Genomic DNA, 20,148 nt, shown 5'->3' on the forward strand with positions numbered 1-20,148 from the left:
GCCTTTAAACAAAAGGAATCTTCGATTTAAATAGTAAGCCTACATTTACTTCTCAGAGGCAAACTTGTGAACCTGTTGTTTACGAGTGCATTCTGACAAAGCCCATTCCTCAGCCTGGGGACAAAATGCAGATCTTTCATGCAGAGAGGTTATTACCAGCCTTCCACAGAAGTGAGGAAGTCAGTGCTCTTTTCCAATAAAGGAAGAGAATAATATCTATAATTTATCTTCTTTCAAAGGAAAGCAGCTGCGAACATCTTTAAAAAATGTGCGAGCAAACCTCTGCCCAATATATTCTGTGGTCAGGTTATTAACTGAGGGAGGCCGAGGCCAGTAAATGTTCCATCAGTAGCAAAAACTTCGCATGTAACACGTAGATAGGAACGTGTCTGTTCTGTACTGAGTGGGGAGGAGGGAGAGGGGGAGGGAGAATACCTCTGGATAATTGATTGTTTTCTTTTCTTTTCTTTTCTTTTTTTTTTTATTGCTATGCAACTCTGGGTCTAAGAGACCCTCACACCGTTCAGTCTTAGTCACGTACATCCGTAACAACTTGTATGTAAGTTTTCACTTCTTCCGTCTTTATTGTGCTCGGCATTGTGTCGAACACGACAGTGTATTATTTTATTTAATCCCTGCATTAGCCCTATGAAGGCTATTACTATATCTCTGGTACAGATGGGAAACCAGGCCCAGGGGGGCCAAATAACAAGCAATTCGACTGGATCACACGGTGAGTAAAGTGGTGAATGCCCGGTTCACATCCAGGGCTGTGTCCCACCAAAGTCAGGCTCAGATCGCTCCACAGCATACTCCGGTGAGAACTGAGAATCTCATTTCAATGGTCCTCCTGTTCTTCCCAGGGGCTCTGCAATCAGTCTCCCTCCCCCTTTTCCCCAGCATCCTCTTGTAAGAGGGTCCTGGAGATTTGACATAGAAATAACACATCCTTTTAGGGCACTTGGGTGGCTCAGGCGGTTAGGCAACCGACTTCGGCTCGGGTCATGATAGCAAGGCTAATGGGTTCGAGCCCCGCATCGGGCTCTGCGCTGACAGCTTAGAGTCTGAGCCTGCTTCGGATTCTGTGTCTCGCTTTCTCTCTGCCCCTCCCCCGCTGACCCTCAGTCTCTCTCTTTCGGAAATAAATGTTAAAAAAACAACAAAAAAGAGAACATCGTTTGGTCTGCTGATGTGACTTCCTACACACACGTTGAAGTCTGAGAAATCAGAGAAATATACAGTTTAACAAGGAACATGGTAAGTCACTTACCCCATCATAAACAAGCGCTTTCCAGGAATGTTCTAACTTCTTCATTAACCTAAATGTAAACAGACAGAAACAAAAATGAGAATATAAAATCACTCCCAAAGCCTTTTGTTGATTTACTTTGAAATGAATAAAGGCTTCTTCCCCAAATTACTTACCTATATGATTGCAGAATGTCAATAATGCCCATAAACAAAAGTAGTTTTTCTCCCTTATGGCTTTTAGCTGGAATGCCTCCCATTCTGTAGATAGGGCAAAAGAGAGAAGATTTTACAACATATATTAGGAAGTGGACATAATTTCTAAAATAGACTAAATAAAAATGGACAACTTTAAGAATTCTGGACTTGCTTTCCTTTTCTCTTTTCTTTCTTTCTTTCCTTCCCCCCCGCCCCTGGGTAGAGTCTTCCTGGGAATCCAGAATGATGTACTTCCCACACAGGAGAGTGAAACCAGAGCTGTCACCTCTGGACAGCTGGATGAGAAGAATCCAAACAAAAAATTCTTCCTATTTTAAAACTGCAAGCACGAATTTTCAAAATATACTGAAATACTGCTTTTTATTTCATTTTTTAAAATGTTTATTTGTTTTTGAGAGGGAGAGAGACAGACAGAGAGAGAGCGCAAGGGAGGGGCAGGGAGGGAGGGAGGCACAGAACCCGAAGCAGGCTCTAGGCTCTGAGCTGTCAGCACAGAGCCCAATGCAGGGCTCACACTCACGAACTGTGAGATCATGACCTGAGCCAAAGTCAGACACTTAACCAACCGAGCCACCGAGGTGCCCCAAAACACTACGTTTTAAAAATGCAACACTTTTGGGGCGCCTGGGTGGCGCAGTCGGTTAAGCGTCCGACTTCAGCCAGGTCACCATCTCGCGGTCCGTGAGTTCGAGCCCCGCATCAGGCTCTGGGCTGATGGCTCGGAGCCTGGAGCCTGTTTCCGATTCTGTGTCTCCCTGTCTCTGACCCTCCCCCGTTCATGCTCTGTCTCTCTCTGTCCCAAAAATAAATAAAAAACGTTGAAAAAAAAATTTAAAAAAAAAAAAAATGCAACACTTTTATATATCTACTGTGAGATTTTAAATATACAAAAGAACACATTCCAAGGATGCCAAGGACTTCTATTAGCATTTGGTACACCTTTCCAGGGGAAACGTATGTGTATATGTGTTTATTAGCCTGCAAAAGCATTTAAGTTAGCATATTTTACAACTTGCACTTTTCATTTGCTAAACGATGTACATTTCCTCATATTCAATGCTAATGTGTTTTTTAATGGCTGTGTAGTTCACTATACTGATAGAGAATAATTGGTTTAATTGATTATTGGACACTGAGACAGATTCATAAGAAAGGAATTTTTAAAGCTTTAATACGTATGGAGTTCCTTTCTAAAGGTGAAATATGCCTGTGATTTAGTCATTGTTGGAGACCCCCAGAAGGCAGCCCCTTATGGCCTAGGAAAATGATGCCCTTCATTCAGTCTCCTGCACAGCTGGTAAACACTCATGACATAGTCAACCATTTCAATCACTTTCTTTGGTTGCAGCTGTTTCTGTTAGTCAAGAAGCACTTTCTCTGTGCCAACTAATCCTGCAGTTACCATCACATCTGGCTGAGGCCAAGAGACTACATGTGCCAGGGTACAGGACCTACAACAGCAGAATCTTTTTATGTGGATAAGCGGCTCTGAATTGTGAACGTAATTCCTGTCACATGTTTGCTTCAACGCATGTTTATTCAAATTCATAGTCTCCTGTCGCGGTGCCTGTTTTGAATATGCAGTAAATAGGGGTAGAAACATTTTCAGCCGCTGTTCAAAAATGGGGCCATCTGAAACACTGAAACCGCGTGCATCAGAGAATCATAATAACCCAAAGAGCTGCTACTCCTCTAGTCATCCGCAGAGGAAGAGAAACGAAGGCTGCCTGATCCATTTTAGCACCAGATAGGAAGCCATTCTCCAAGAGCCACCAGGAAAGGAACATGACTGCATTTAATTACCTCACCGACGTGGGCTCCCCCGGCCAGGAGGGTGGGCAGGTAGGCGACCACACTTACGTGTCCGGGTTCTCTGTGATGATCCCGTCTCCTGGTTTCCCTGGACCCTGGATGGATTCCATTGCTGTCGAATAGAGGACCTTCTGCATCCCCGACCGTTTAGCATCAGGCACGTTTTGTGAGTTCTCCTCTTCTTTCTCTTTGAGGGAATGGTCCAAGATGTGGATTCCCAGCAAAAGGCTATAGTCCATGATTTTGAAGCTTTCCAGCACCTGAGTAAGAACAAGAACCAGCAGGCCAGTCAACTGAAATGGCTCCTAAGTCTCATCTGGGGAGGATCAGAGAGCTCTAGATAAGCAGACACACGGCTGACAGAGGAAGAATCAAAATAAAAACATTTGTGGTTGTTATTAGGTCTTGTTTAGTAAGGATTATCACAATGGCTCCAAGACGATATTTTTTATGCAAATTTAGAAGAAGCACATCTTTTCCTAACCCTTCATAAATGTTTCACCCATAACATTTATTGAAAACTTCCCACGGGCCAGGTTCTAAGTACGTCACCTTGGATTCAACCCTCACACCTCTTTGAGTTAGGTACTATTATTGTCTCTATCTTACAGACGAACAAATCGAGACAGAGAGAGAGAGAGGAAGTGATTTGCTCAATATCACACACTTCATGAGTGGTGCTGTCGGGATAGAAACCCGGGCAGGCAACTCCAGCAGCCACACTCTTCAGCACGAGGAGCACAGACACCAACGGGTACTGGTCTCTAGAAGCCTGCAACCTCCTCAGCGTGAAGACTCAGCCGGAATGTGTTTTTGTTTGGATTCTGTTCTCCCAATCTTGACCTTGCTGGAGTTCGGTGGTCTCCTTTGGAAAGCGTGTCTTTCAAAGGTGCCATTCGGTTCCCTGTACAACTGTTTTTAAACTTTTTGGAAAGCGTGTCTTTCAAAGCTGTCATTCGGTTCCCTGTACAACTGTTTTTAAACTTTTTAAAACGTGTTTAGGGGCGCCTGGGTGGCGCAGTCGGTTAAGCGTCCGACTTCAGCCAGGTCACGATCTCGCGGTCCGTGAGTTCGAGCCCCGCGTCAGGCTCTGGGCCGATGGCTCGGAGCCTGGAGCCTGTTTCCGATTCTGTGTCTCCCTCTCTCTCTGCCCCTCCCCCGTTCATGCTCTGTCTCTCTCTGTCCCAAAAATAAATTAAAAAAATAAATAAATAAAAAAAAAATAAAAAAATAAAACGTGTTTATTGATTTTTGAGAAAGAGAGAGCAAGCGAGCGAGCACGAGTGGGGGAGGAGCAGAGAGAGAGAGAGAGAGAGAGACCCCCACATAAAATCCAAAGCAGGCTCCAGGCTCTGAGTTGTCAGCACAGAGCCTGACGCGGGGCTCGAACTCACAGACCGCGAGGTCATGACCTGAGCCGAAGTTGGACGCTCAACTGACTGAGCCACCCAGGTGCGCCCCCTGTACAAGTGTTTTTAAAAATTAGGATCTCAAAAGCACCTGGGTGGCTTAGTTGGTTAAGCGTCAGACTCTTGATCTGGCCCAGGTCATGATCTCATGTTTGTGGGATTGAGCCCCGCATCAGGGTCTGTGCTTACAGCATGGAGCCTGGTTGGGATTCTCCCTCTCCCTTTCACTCTCAAAATAAATAAATAAACATTAAAAAAAATTAAAAATAAATAAAAATAAAAGTAGCAGAGGCCGCCAGACAAAGGAGGTAGAGGTGTTCTGACAGGAAAACGGTAGGAGGTAAGGTCAAGGGGAGAAGCAGTCAACACAGCTTCCCAGAGTAGGGGGGGCTCTGACACTCAGGATGCTTCCTTAGTAGAGGAAAAGTATTCAGGAGCGCATGAAAATGGGGCATTTTCCTCCATGATAAAGTTCTCCTCCTTGTGCTTTGTACATGAATCTCCTGTACAGCAGGGTTTTAAATGCCTGGCGTTTCTCACACAAAGCTGTTTGGGAAATCAAAAAAGCCCAGAAATTAAGCCAAGCCTGCATGGCAGAACAACATGATAATCTGTCACTGTACCCTAGTTAGGAACCGCCTCTGAGGATCAGAGTCTATAGTCATTGTTTAACCAGAGACAGAATACGCAGCATTTCTAAGGCTTCTCATTCCCCCTCGGCCCAGCTGCTTTTTGATCAGACATTTATGATACAGGGAACAGGGGTCAAGCCCGAGTATTCAAACACCTGTGGCTGCCACTTCATGAATACCATCTGTCACAGGATGGTATGGTTATCCCTGGGTCTCGTACATCTTTGCCATCAATGAGGAAGAATGAAAGGGGCTCTACATGAGCATCGATTATTCAGAGTATCAACTGTTCATCTTACGGTTTACTAAATTAAGAAAGAAGGCAGGCAAGGGGGCGCCTGGGTGGCTCAGTCGGTTAAGCGTCTGACTTTGGCTCAGGTCATCATCTCACGGTTCGTGGGTTTGAGCCCCGCATCAGGCTCGGTGCTGACAGCTCAGAGCCTGGAGCCTGCTCCGGATTCTGTGTCTCCCTCTCTCTCTGTCCCTCTCCCACTTGCGCCCTGTCTCCCTCTGTCTCAAAAATAGATAAACATTTAAAACAAAAATTAAAAATAAATAAATAAATAAAAAAGAAAGGAGGCAGGCAAGAGCTGAGAGGAAAATCTTACTATTTTAGAGGTTTTGGCCATGGAACTTTATAACCCACGAGATCAGAGAGTGGCCTGACAGCAGTGTGGACCGAGCCTCCCTACCCTAAGAAGAAATGGAGGCCACGATTGGAGGAGGCGGGAAGGGTGGCAGGAAAAGTTCCTCACCACTGACCCAACGTGTGAGCCTCAGACTCACTGGTTGGTTCCCCACGGAGGTTTATTGGTGCCTTATGCCCCCACACGGTGGCACGGAGCCACATAAGCAAACAAGACAGTTCTGCATCACGGTTGCCAAGGACCCAGCCTCTTGAAGAGAAACCCTGACAGATACTGGATGCTTTCTTAGACAGCAACAAGGGTACAAGGTCCTCGGGCTTTGCAATTCTCAGCCACACCGCAAAGATGGCTGGGGAACAGTGCCCACCCACGTGGCATCACAGACCTTGCACGGCAATCACCACCAGTCTTCCCAATGACATTTGTCAGTGCGCACGCGTCCGGGGGAAGGACATAAAAGGTAAAGAGTGTGGCCTAGGCAGCTTACATCACCCCCCTCTGCCTGCTTCCTCCTCTATAAAGTGGTGACAATAATGTTATATACTCTATGGGGTGCTTTGTAAAAATTCAACACGGACAGGCAGAGAAAGAGCCTAGGAACATTCCGGGTACAAAGAAAATGCCGAATTTACTGCTTGCGATCGTCATCCTGATTTCAAGTCATAGTGACTCATTGCTCACACTAGTGTGAGAGATGACAGACGTCATCTCGGAAGTAAACGCCCTTAACCTTACACTTCTGAAAATAAAAATGCACAGAAAGCCACCGAAAATACAACTGTGCGTTCAGCCTGCTCACCAGCGCCCTTGTGGGCCTTGTCAAAAGTTCTGGGTTGAAGGTCGACGAGGAAAAGATCAGCTGACAGAACGGCAATTCTGGTCAATGGGTATAAAGCGATGACCGCACGATCCGTAGGGGGGAAGAGTCCTGATTTCGGCGGGCAAAAAAATCACAGCCTCATGCCCAGCACAGCCCCCGAACTACCCACTGGTAAAGGTCCCCTCAGGGCGGCAAACTGGCTTCAAAAGCAAGTGCTCATCAGACCGCGAGACAACGGTGTGAATGTTCCTGGCGGGCATCCAGAGAGGTAAACTGAGAGGCGGGAAAATGGAAAGGTAATCTTGACACCATCATCTTTCTTTCTTTGTCCCTGCAGAGCGTCCACAAGTTAGCTGTGCCTGTTCAAAAGCTTTCCTTATGAAACATTTTTTCTTATATTTTCAATGCCACGTACAACCTATACAGTTTGGTTGGTACTTCCAGTCACTTCTCTTGCCTCAGGACAGGCCAAAGAGGACACGTGCACTTTCTAAGTGACACATAGTCAAGCTGGGGTCCAATTTGAACCCCTGATGCTGTAAGTGGCCAAGTATCTATCTGGTTTACTTAAAAAAACAAACAAAAACAAGCCTCAAGGGAGAATTAACTAAGAAAAAGCTACACGTAAATTTTAATTAAAAAAAATCTTTTTAACGTTGATTCATTACTGAGAGACAGAGACACATGTGAGTAGGGGAGGGGCAGAGAGAGGGAGACACAGAATCCGAAGCAGGCTCCAGGCTCCGAGCTGTCAGCACAGAGCCTGACTCGGGGCTCGAACCCACGAACCGTGAGATCATGACCTGAGCTGAAGTCAGACGTTCAACCGACTGAGCCACTCAGGCGCCCCTACACGTAAATTTTTAAAAGTGAATCATTTTTCCCTGTACTCCTAAACTGGATTGTTGGGAGTCCCTGAAGGACCCTGAACTGTCTTGAGCAGGCCAGGCTCCCGCTTTCAGAGTGAAAGGCTTAAAAAAGAGAAGTTCTATTCCCATGTGTGCGAAGTTGGCCATGATAGTTAGATTACAGGTTAAAGTCACCACTTATATAAAAAAAAATGTTAAGGAAGGAAAAGATAAATATGCAGGCATGTATTTTAAGTCAAATTCAAAAACTTCCGTAATGAAAAATCCTGGGAACAGATTTTAGTCATGTGCATTGCAGACCCACATCAATTAGGAACAAAGTCGTTGTTATGCATATCCTCCTGCTTCCTTAATTAAAGGAATCAAATATATCTGCCAAAATCTTTGCATGTGTGGGCTTTGAGAGTGTGCAACATTCTGCAACAGGACAGACACCCGTCAGTCAAGTCTGTCACTGAGGCGCATTTTTTTTTTTTTCCAGAATGTTTGCCTGACCTGGCTGTCGCTGGGGGATCCTGTGCCCATGCGGTTGCTGTGCAAAACTCAGGTTGCAATGCAAACACAGGTGCTTTTCTGTCTAGCTTTGGCGAGACTTTACTTCCCCACTTGTAAAAAGAAGAAAGCATGACTGATTTCACAGACGCGTGTAAAAACGAAATCAAGACGGAGTATCGCTAACGCTTTTATTGCCAAAGTCAGATTGGCTTCCCCCTTCTTTCCCAAGGACTGTTTTAAGGCAATAATGATACTGGAAGATAGTAAAAAGTCAAGGTCAAAGCAGCATCCTGAGGACGGCAGCATAACTATCTGTTCCTGAAGAAAGCACCTTCTCCGTGTTCTCATGGCTGGTGACAGGTGGGGACTGCTCTTAATTCACATGTGGTTTCTGGAGGCCTGGTGACATGGTGTGGGAAACGTCCTAATGCAGAATGACAGGCACTTCTGTCCTCTCCTCATGGCCACATGTGACAAAGACTGCCTGGTCCTCCTCTTTCTATTCCACCTGCTGTGCCCCACTGCCCCCCCCCCCCCCGCACTGTGTTCTGTCCCCCTGCTACGAGGAGCGACAGCAGCTGCACAGTGGTTAAGACTCTGTGCTCCGGGGGCAGGTGGGCTTGGTCGACCCATGGCTTCCCTCCTCGTTCGCCCCCGGGGCAAAGTATGGACTGTGCTGGGCCCCGTTTCCTCATCTGCAAGAGAGAGATCACGGGAACTCCAGCCTCACACAGTTACTGCGAAGACTGAGTTAATCCACGTCGAGTCTTAGGACAGCAACTGGCATACACAGAGTGCCGGATAACTGTTAGCTGTTACCGTCGCCGTTCACCCCCCGCCCGTGCAATCATCCGGGCTGACCACGCCCCCCGGAATCTCCACGTGCCCTCAGCTCTTGTTCTTTGCCTTCCCGTCTGTCTTTCCTTTGGATCGTGATCCCAAGTCCCGACTTCCTCTGGATCATCCACAGGACAATGATCCAAAGATGTTCACTGAAATTCTCTCAACATTCTTCTTCTCTGCTTCTCAGCGGCGACATTCATGGGCTCTAGACTCGACTAGAATTGAGTGTCTAGTGTTGTCCCAGGCACGATGAAGTTGCCAGGACTTCAGAGCTAAGTAAAATAGACAACAATACCATCCTCAAAATCACACAAACCCCAATTACAGGTTGGAATAAGGCCTGGAAGAAAACAGTCAGGAAACCGTAGAGATACCCCACATAAAGGGTGCCTGTTTTTGACCAAAGGGTTTCAATAGCTTGGATAAGAGATGATACTTAGGCTCCACAGCAATTACTTTGTGACCTGACTAGCTGAAGCAATCCTGAAAAAAGAAGAACAAAGCTGGAGGCAGCACACTCCCAGATTTTAAGATATTACTACAAAAGTGTAGCCATCAAAACAGAATGGTACTGGCACAAAAACAGATCAATAGAACAAAATAGACAGCCCAGAAGTAAACCCACGCCTATGCAGTCAATTAATCTATGACAAAGGAAGCAAGAACTTACAACTGGGGAGAAAGACAGTCTCTTCAATAAAAGGCGCTGGGAAAACTGGACAGCTACGTGCAAAAAAATAAGACTGGACTGCTTTCTCATACCATATGCAAAAATAAACTCAGAACGGATTAAAGACCTAAATGTGAGACCGGAAACCACAAAAATCCTGAAGAGAGCACAGGTAGTAAGTAATTTCTCTGACATCAGCCATAGCAACATTTTTCTACGTGTCTCTCCTAAGGCAAGGAAACAAAAGCAAGATTCAACTACTGGAACTATATCAAACTAAAAAGCTTTTGCAAAGCAAAGGAAACCATCAACAAAACAAAAAGGCAACCTACTGAATTCGAGAAGGTATCTGCAAATGACATATCCAATAAGGAGTTAATATTCGAAATATATGAACTTACACAACTCAAGATGAAAAACCAAAACTCCAACTAAAAAATGGCCAGAGGACCTGAATAGACCATTTCTCCAAAGATGCCATACAGATGGCCAAGAGACACATAAAAAGATGCTCAACATCAGTAATCATCAGGGAAATACAAATCAAAACCATAATGAAATACTGCCTTACGCCTATCAGAATGGCTATAATAAAAAAGACAAGAGGGGTGCCTGAGTGGCTCTGTAGGTTAAGCATCTGACTGTTGGTTTTGGCTCGGGTCACGATCTCATGGTTTGTGGGTTCAAGCCCCATGTCCGGCTCTGTGCTGATGGTGCTGAGCTTGCTTGGGATTTTTTTTCTCTCCCTCTCTCTCTGGGCCTCCTCCGATCTCTCAAAATAAATAAACTTAAAAAATAAAGACAAGAAATAACACGTATTGGTGAGGATGCGGAGAAAAGGGAACCTGCATTGCTTGTGGAAAGGCAAACTGGTGTAGTCACAATGGAAAAAAGTACGGAAGTTCCTCAAAAAACTAAAATAGAGGGGCACCTGGGTGGCCCAGTCGGTTAAACATCTGCCTTTGGCTCAGGTCAGGATCTCACGGTTCACGACTTTTGAGCCCCGCATGGGGCTCTCTGCTCTCAGCACAGAGCCCACTTCAGATCCTCTGTCTCCCTCTCCCTCTGCCCCTCCCCTGATCTTTCTCTCTTGCTCTCAAAAATAAGCAAAAACATTAAAAAAATAGAAATACCACATGATCCAATAGTGCCCCTACTGGGTATTTACCAAAAGACAATGAAAACACTCATTCAAAAAGGTATCTGCACCCCTATGTTTAGTGCAGCATTATTTACAATAGTCAAGGTATGGAAGCAACCTAACCGTCCACTGAAAGACGAATTTAAGATAAGAAAGATGCATATGCGTCTATACACGATGAAATATTACGCAGCCATAGAAAGGATGAGATAATGCCATTTGTGACAACAGAGACGGACCTAACGGGTATTCCGCAAAGTGAAACAAGTGACAGAAAGATACCACGTGATTTATTTCATATGTGAAATTAAAAAAAAAAAAACAACGAATAAACAAAAGGGAACTCATGATTGCCAGAGAGAAGGGGTAGGGGGAAGGGCAAAATGGGGGAAGGGGGGGCGGGGCAGACACAAGCTTCCAGCTGTGGGATGAACAAGTCACAAAAGGCACAGCGCGGGGAACAGAGTTGACGGTGTGGTGATAGCTTGGATGGTGACAGATGGCAGCTGTACTTGTGAGCACGGCCTAATGTTTACACCTGTCCAATCGCTACGTGCCACACCTGAAACGAATGTAACATCAGCTCCAATCAAATAAAAAAAACTTTTTTTTTTTTTTTTTTAAGAGAGGATACCTGAACGCAGATGGCAGCAGGGGAGGTCGCGGGAGAAGTGGAAAAACGTGAACATCTTTTAGGGGGTCACGTCCAGCTATCACCTCTCTACAGACAATTCCTAAGACCTTTTCTTTAGGCCAAACTCACTCCTGAGCTCAGCCCTGCGTATTTGCATTGGGCTTCTGGACATCCGGAAACTTCTATGCGACTGCCTTGCTGTAACCGTAAAGGCTTATTTTTCCCCCAAAGCAGTTCTTTCCCCTACTTTTTTTTATTCGAAATCATTCTGATGTGGGTTTCAGACTCCCTGACTCCTTCTCTTTTCATTAAGCTGCCTAGTCCTGCAGCTTCTAATCGGAACATTCCTTTGTGCTAATGCTTTGATTTCAACTTCTCTTCCCTCCACCTTCCCATGGATTCCCGACCACCCCCCTCACTTGACCAGGTCAAAAACCTTCAGTCTCTCACCATCACTCAGGTCCTTGTGACTGAAGGTCCTTGCGACGGTGGCCCCAGCCAACAACTGCCTATCCCATACTTAAGATCTGTACTGACATACCTTCCAGGCTGGTCAAGCTGAAATCCCTTAACTACCCATAAATGTGCCCTAAAGATGTAACCCCTGATAGCACTGCTAATGCTGTGTCTTCTGGAAGGTCCTTACTATCTTTTCAAATCTTCCTGGTTCTTCAAAGCCTATCTCAACCCTTTGCTTCCTGAAAATTATACTCACGATCTCCATAAAACATCGAGAACACATCTCCCCTCTGAAAAATGAAGCACACTGTCAGTGGCCCTCTATGGAATCACGCTTGGTTGTATCTACACTTTTCCTATCAAACGTACCAGACTGTTCCGCCCACCAAAGGCTTCTTTTGCTTTGTGGTCCCTGATGTGCACCCTGATCATAGCAGAAATGTGTACTTTTTATAGTGCTATCCACGTGAGCCAGCAACAGAAAACCAAAATATTCACTAAGAATCTACAGTACTACATCTTATAACTGCGACATAAGTATTTGATATTGCATTTCAAGATGATAATGCTTGTGAAAAATCCTCAGTACTGAAAGTATTTATTGTGATTACATGCTCTGTGTTGTCAGAAGGATAAAGACCACAGTGTTTTCAAACCTACGGACGCCAGAGGGATTTACAAACACAAGTGAGGGGGTTGGGGCAGGGGGGCTGCTACTTAACAAGTAGACCTTATTTATTTAATGTTTTATTTATTTTTGAGAGAAAGTGTCAGAATGCGAGTGAGGGAGAGGCAAAGAGAGAGGGAGACACAGAATCCGAACCAGGCTCCAGGCTGTCAGCACAGAGCTCAATGGGCGGCTCGAACTCAAGAACTGCGAGATCATGACCTGAGCCAAAGTCGGATGCTTAACTGACTGAACCGCCCAGGCGCCCCACAAGTAGACCATGTTTAAATACTAATCCAAACTAACCCAACTGTTTCTGAAACCATTAGAGGTTTCGGGGGGTCCTGGGTGACTCAGCTGGTTAAGTGTCTGGCTCTTGATCTCAGCTCAGGTCTTGGTCTCAGGGTCATGAGTTCAAGTCCAGTGTTGGGCTCCACCCTGGGCGCAGAGCCAACTTTAAAAAAAAGAAAAGAAATTTGAACACTGACAAGTAAGAATTAATTAATTTTGTAAAGATACGATAATGAAATTATAGTTGTTTTTTTTTTTTTTTTTTTAGAAAGGAGTCTTTAGTTTTTAGGGATTCTTAATGTTTGAGTCAAATAATGGGATACCCAGAACATGCTTCAAATTCTGGGAGGGGTGGGGGCAGGAGGCAGTGAGATGAAACAAGATTGGCCAGGAGTTGAAAATTCCTGAAGCTGGGTACAGGGAAGGTAGTGGTTCCTCATGCGTTCTGTCCCCTTTTGTGTATATTTGAATTTTTCAAAAGGAAAGTTTAATTTACTGAGGTGCTTAGGTGAAATGCATTTTATTTTTTATTTGTTTTTGAGACACACAGAGAAAGAGAGCACGCACAAGTCGAGGAGGGGCAGAGAAAGAGGGAGAGAGAGAATCCTGATGTGGGGCTTGAACCCACGAACCGTGAGATCATGACCTGAGCCGAAGTTTTGGGTGCTTCAGCAACCGGGGCAGCCCTAGGTGAAATGTGGACTTCGCTTACTACGGTCTCGGCTGGTGGCAGGTAGAGAGGGCACAAAGATGAAAATTAATTATCTGGGATCCTAACTAAAGGGGTTAAAGCGGGAAACGTGCTATGTTTGCTCCTCACCTCACCTGCTCACTCACTGACAGAAGGTCTAAAGAATAACCAAGTCAACAAAACGTGGAGCTGACGGGAAGGTGTATCAAAGGCCCAAGTAATGTTCCCCGCTGGCCTATAGTCTCGCGCTTGAATAAAGAATACGTGATTGGCAAAAACACTCGTGTGAATTTCAACAACATAAGACAACTGAAGGTAGTCTCCTGTAGCTTTTACGAAAGGAGACATTCCTGGACGCCCTGGTTTAGGGAACAATGAACCCAAGAGTCTGTCGTTCCATGCAAAGTAGGTCCCTTGGAGTCCGGCTTCTGAATTACCTGTATGTGCAAGTCAGTTAAAGCTGAATACTGCCTTTTAAATTTAATTTAATTTCCTCAATAAGGCTCGGAGTGCGCTTTGCTAATGCAATAAAAAGAAAAAATAGGCTGTGACGAGCTCTTCAATTTTGGCGGGGAAACCAGACTGAAATAAATATTCAATCCTTAGCCTGCTTACGGCAACGATGTGTTTTGCACTGTGTCTAATGCAGTGATTGAGACCTCTGGGCTGTGCTTGATTAACACGTACCACTGCTTTCTGTGCTCACGTGAAACGCTTGCAATACTCAAAGTGTATTTTATTTTATTTATTAAAAAAAATTTTTTTTAATGTTTATTTATATTTTGAGACAGAGAGAGACAGAGCATGAACGGGGGAGGGTCAGAGAGAGAGGGAGACACAGAATCGGAAGCAGGCTCCAGGCTCCGAGCTGTCAGCACAGAGCCCGATGCGGGGCTCGAACTCATGGACCGTGAGATCATGACCTGAGCCGAAGTCGGACGCTCAACCGACTGAGCCACCCAGGCGCCCCTCAAAGTGTATTTTATAGGCATCAGAGATAGCCACGTACCATTTTAAAAGATTATATATGACCATATATACAGTCATATCTATACACCAACTTCGGTTTTGGGTGAATTTGGGTTTTTTCTTCATAGATACTTTGTTTCTACAACTAAAGATGCCTTAAATTATTTTGTAAACACATTTAGAAATTGTGGTTTATATACACAATGGAATACTACGTGGCAATGAGAAAGAATGAAACATGGCCTTTTGTAGCCACGTGGATGGAACTGGAGAGTGTTATGCTCAGTGAAATAAGTCATCCAGAGAAAGACAGATACCATATGTTTTCACTCTTATGTGGATCCTGAGAAATGTAACAGGAACCCATGGGGGAGGGGAAGGAAAAAAAAAAGAGGTTAGAGAGGGAGAGAGCCAACGCGTAAGAGACTCTTAAAAACAGAACAAACTGAGGGTTGATGGGAGGTGGGAGGGAGGGGAGGGTGGGTGATGGGTATTGAGGAGGGCACCTGTTGGGATGAGCACTGGGTGTGGTATGGAAACCAATGTGACAATAAAGTTCATGTTTAAAAATAAAATAAAATACAAAAAAATTAAAAATGGAAAAAAAACCCTAATGTATTAAAACTGCCAAGCCCTTCTGATTATGTATCTTCTGGGCATTGGGCCAGCTGCTCAAGGAGACTCACAAACCACACTTGCTGCACGTTTCCACACCTACTTCAATGAATGAGGTGAGATTCCCGGATCCTCATCATGAGCCACTACAGTCTTCCTCTTCTCCGGGTAAAGGGGAAAAAGTACCCCCCGCCTTCCCTCTCTCTGCTCACTCTAATGGACAAGGAGAGGGAAGAAAAATGGGAGTACCTGTCTGCCATAAATAAGCACTTGATGGTTTGCATTTAAACTGTAAACTCTATGCTCCTTAAAGGTAAGGACCATAGTCTATTCATTTTTTGTTTTTTGTACCCACAGACTTCACACAGAGCCTTATGCAGAGCAAGAATTCAAAACTACTTGCTGAATGCCATGGGATTAATTCAGTAGGGAGGTGACAAAGGATTTGTCGAATGAGATGCCGGTGTGGTCTGAAGTCAGGGAAATCAAGCCAGTCCCTGCTCTGAGATCACAAAAGGTTCCACGGGGCAGGAGGAGTCTTGGGTTTGGGAAAGTCACCATTGGCAGTGAGCAACGCACAGCCTAAAAGAACACCCAATGCATGCTTAGAGGGCGAATTTGGAGAAGGGACAGAAAACCCTGCAAGTTACAGAAAGTCTCTGGGGTCTTGAGGCATTACAATTTAGTTTTTAAAATAGTAGCATGTGCACGGTCACAACTGAAGAACGTCTAAGAGGGCGACTCAATGCCACATTCCACAGGGCACGGGCGTGAGGATTTGAGAGGGAAAAACAAAATACAGAAAGTTATGGAGCTTGAGACAATGTTCTTGTCTCCATGTATCACCAAGCGATAGAAACTCCAATGGTGTTTCCCTAAAAAAATGGAGGAATGAAAGAGGGATGGCTTACACCTGCCCGGAGAGAGAGAGAGCTCAACTCTGAACAAGGAGAATATTTAAACTGCGGAGGTGACCAAACGAGAAGAGACGGAAACATCATTAAATGTGTAAGCTTACGTTTGTGGAGGTGGGTTCTAGTGAGCAAGTGTAGCGGAAAATTAAAAAAAAAAAAAAAACAACTCGACTTTCCCCTGCACATCTGAGCGTAGAGAAGGAAATCTGCAACCTGGGATCACTGCTTTCGTTGTTCTGTGAAGATGAGGCTGTTGCCTTTTTTTTTTTTTCCCTGAAATTGCAAATAATCTAGAAAGAAGGTGGGGAGCTGTTTCGGAGAGAGGACCATCAGCGGATGTCTAATCTCTACCTCCTGAGGGTGCACGTCATTGTCTGAAGCCAGGTTAGCAGGTGCGTGAGAACGAGAACTTGGGGAGCAGAGTGCTGGCATCCAGCACGTTTGGTTTTGGAAACGGCTGGAGCCGGCAGAACGTGGACAAACGGGCAAAGTTTACACACGAGGTCTTCGTGTGGAGAAACGAAGGGAGGAAGTCAGCGAGACACGGACTCCAAGCAGGCTCACATTCAGGTTTGGGCACCGGTATTTAAGGTAACCATCAGGGTTTAACTTCCCTGCATCCTGAAGAGCTATGGGCAGCCAACGTGTCCAGGGGCAAACGCACCCCCTTTGGAAACGGGTTTTTTGAAGCAGACATGTAGGAAGGGGCACAGGTGTGTCCGTCTGAAATAAAAAGTTGAAATTTAATCCATAAACTCATAAATAACAGATTGTTCTTGGCCACTTCACGCTTGTGGGGGAGGCAGAAATTCCTCGCCAGGCAGGAGGGCAGAATTTCAAGGGATGAAAGTGAGGAGAGAAGAGTTCTACTCGCCTGATCAAAGCACTACATTAAAAAATGTCTTTGAAGGAAGAACACTGGTGACATCAAAGGAACATTCACTTGCAGGGGAGGGGGCCAGATGGAAAGTGTTGACTGCCGCTGACGGGGATGAGCAGCTATTTATGTGAGCCAAAGCCTCTCAGAAGCCAGCATGTGCTCGTCTTCTTGGAAAGCGCTGGAACTAGGACGTGGCCCAGGAAGTACCTTGCCTTTCACAAGGCCATCACGCGGGCCCCGGGTTCCCGCAGCAGCGTGGGGACTCAGCACGGATGTCAAACGAATAGAATAAAGTCCCGCCGAAATCAAACCAATTTCCCCCTTTGGAAGTGTTTCTACTTGCTGGAGGTGAAGGTTTCCGGGAGGAAGACAAGATCACGTGTGATGGGTGCACAGCAAGCTGGGTAACATGCCACGAGATAGTTCTGAGCCATTTTCTAAACTTCGTAACATTTTCCCAGACCTTGGAAACTCTCGAACGCTCCTTCAGCCTCTGCAACTCCGTCCATCACCAAATTCCAGAAGTTTCTCCTAAGCTATGGAGCTTCTCAGCACCATTTTAGAAGCCACTAGGGTTTGCTGTCCTTTGTCTCCTTTGGTTTGAGCGTTGACAGTCCTGCTCTACTTCACACGGTCATCCATGTGACTGACTCATGCTGGAATCCACAACCGGATCCACATTGGCCAAGCTCAAAGGCTTTCCAGACCCATCTTCAAAGGCAGAGTTGCTACGGTCATGTCCCCCTGAGGTCACTTCCCCTTCCTGCTGTGGCTCTCCTCAGGCTTCCCAGGATTCCCAGTGGGGACATTTCCTTCACTCTCCTTCCTCCCCTCGGATATTTTGTGAGTCCTTCCATTCGGGAACCTACCTTGCTTGACCTTACCTCTACATTTACGGTCAACTAGAAAATCAAAGACAGGCAGGTTCTTTGCACACCCGAGCAGAAAACCCTTATATACTAGATATGGCAGCATTCCATTTCATAAGCCCAAGGACTTCTGCTTCTATTAAGTTGAACTGTTATATATTTCTATTTCTGCGTGACAAGTTACTTAAAACGAAAGCTGGTTAGGCACAGAACCACCACCGCCATATGTCGGGGATACTTAAATTCTCTCATTTTAGGTGATCTTTCAGGCAAAGGAAAAGGAGTTTACGTAGGGGCGAGGAAGATGCTTTCAGCCTCCTATTTTTCTTCTGTAGAAATTTTTACAAGGCTCCATTTGGTTTGAAGGGAGGGTAAAAACAAACACTGGCTTGAAAATCCTGCCATTTCTGCTGGCAGTCGAGGAGCATTCTTGAAAGCTGCTCACGCAGGACCCAACAGCACATCGAAAGCCTCGTCTCCCTCTCCACACGAGGTGAAAAACAATCTTTGTCAAACCATCTACTTCACTGTAACTGTCACGTTTCTCAGAAAGAAGTCCTGCTCTTCAGTCAATCGGATTTGATGCACAGGCATGTTGGTAACAGTTGGGAGGTGTTAATGGGCTTGATTACACTTTCCATTAAACTTTTAAAATTAAATGTTTGGGTTCCTGATTTTATTTTGTGTTCCTCGGTCACTGTTCTCCTCGCTCCCTCCTTCGGTGAAGAAGGTCGCACGTTAACCCACTGCCCTGTCCAAACCGAGTTCTCTGCATTCGTAGCGTCTTTTCTCTACAGCACCTTTCCCACCAGCTCTGCGTCGGAGCAGGAAAACTGTCACCGTGCACTTGAAGCCCACCCTCTTCAAACCCGTGGTGGGACTTACGGTTTTCATTTTAGCAGATGTTCCCCTTTGGTACCTAGAGGCTCCTTATGGAGAGCACACTGGTAAGAGGGCCTGGGTCTGGAGTCAGAGATGCCTGTGTGTGAGCTGGGTCCCAGAACGTGAGCTCTGGGGACCCGGGAGGTGTCACCTGTCCCGCATCTCCATTTCTCCATATTAGAAAGGGAATCATGGCACTCACTTATGCCACAGGGCCATGGGGAGGCTCAACGAGAACCCACCTATAATTAATACGAAGCAAGTCCACAATCAATGTCAACTGGTCCAACCTGCGGACGCAATGAGCCTTGAAAATGGCTTGAAATCCAGGAGATAGGATGTCAAGTACCTTATCCTGTGCATGTGTTTTCGGATTACATATTATGGATGATGTGTTCTAAAGGCTCAGCTACTTCAGTATCTGCACGCTGCATCTAAGACGGGACCCTGCCTCCACCAAAAACTGGAGCAGCTGGTTTTGCCAAGTATTGAGAATTACTTGTCTGGCTCAAGGTGAGGTACCTCCCGAGTTGGCAGAAAGTCAAGAACAGCTAGAGAAGAAAAGCAATACAATGCAATGGCTTCTGTAGCTTCCCCAGAACTCTCTCATACTGACCACTTTCCCCCTTCTCCCACTGCCAACAGAAGCTCCCTGCCATCATCCACCTGCATCATGACGGACCTGGGGCCACCAGCAAAAGCCTGAGCAGACATCAACCCCTTTCCGGGGCTGATGAACAGGTGTGGTGTTGTCTTAAATTGAGACATCAGGCACCACCCTCAAGAAACTGTTATCTCTAAGGCTTTCCCAAAAGACCAACATGGGGCCAAGTGCTGTTTTGTTAAGTGGTTTAAAGGTAACAAAACGAAGTCATATAGCTCCTGTTCTCCTAAAGGGCAGATTTTAGTGGGCAAACATTAAACACATACCGAAGCAATTACAGAATAATTGAGAAATATCCATGGCTATCGCATAGATCTAGATGAAGTCCTGTGAGCATTCAAAGTCTCAGAGAAAGGCTTATTACTAGAAACACACGTGGCCAAGTCCTGTGCCTCAGGCTTTCCTTCATAGGAAACCCTACCGATCAACCACTCAACTTAACCGTTAAGTTTTTCAGCTTCCTTTTTCGCCACTGTTCCCTGCATCTCCGAACGGCCTCATTGGGTTTATCTTTTGTTTTGCCGGAGCATATACTCAAGCAATTCTTAAACAAGAGACTTAAACACACACCTACCACAATAGCTAACATAAAAAAAATACGGAAGACAGCGAACGCAGGAGAGGATGAAAAGAAATGAGATCATACGCTGCTGGCGGGGATGTAAAATGATAGAGGCTCTCTGGGAAAGAGCATGGCAGTTCCTGATAAAAGTGAACACGTGCTTACCATGTGACACAGCAGATGCACGGGGCACTTCTGCCAGAGAAACGAATAACGCTTATGTAAAAACCTGCAAGGAAATGTTCA

General features: G+C 45.5%; 1 protein-coding gene across 8 annotated transcripts in view; it reads right to left on the reverse strand.

Moving 5' to 3' along the window:
• The window catches only part of PIP5K1B (phosphatidylinositol-4-phosphate 5-kinase type 1 beta), a 313,556-nt gene that overhangs the window by 88,172 nt on the left and 205,236 nt on the right, over nucleotides 1-20,148 (reverse strand). For all 8 annotated transcript variants that reach the window (XM_058695763.1, XM_058695762.1, XM_058695764.1 and 5 more), the window contains 3 exons: nucleotides 3,328-3,539; nucleotides 1,426-1,509; nucleotides 1,271-1,319 (listed from right to left, as the gene is read on the reverse strand). In XM_058695763.1, the coding sequence (XP_058551746.1) occupies nucleotides 1,271-1,319; nucleotides 1,426-1,509; nucleotides 3,328-3,539 (345 nt within the window). The remainder of the gene's footprint in view (nucleotides 1-1,270; nucleotides 1,320-1,425; nucleotides 1,510-3,327; nucleotides 3,540-20,148) is intronic.

Source organism: Neofelis nebulosa, chromosome 12 (assembly GCF_028018385.1).
Source record: "Neofelis nebulosa isolate mNeoNeb1 chromosome 12, mNeoNeb1.pri, whole genome shotgun sequence".
In the NCBI taxonomy this organism is placed as follows: Eukaryota; Metazoa; Chordata; class Mammalia; order Carnivora; family Felidae; genus Neofelis; species Neofelis nebulosa.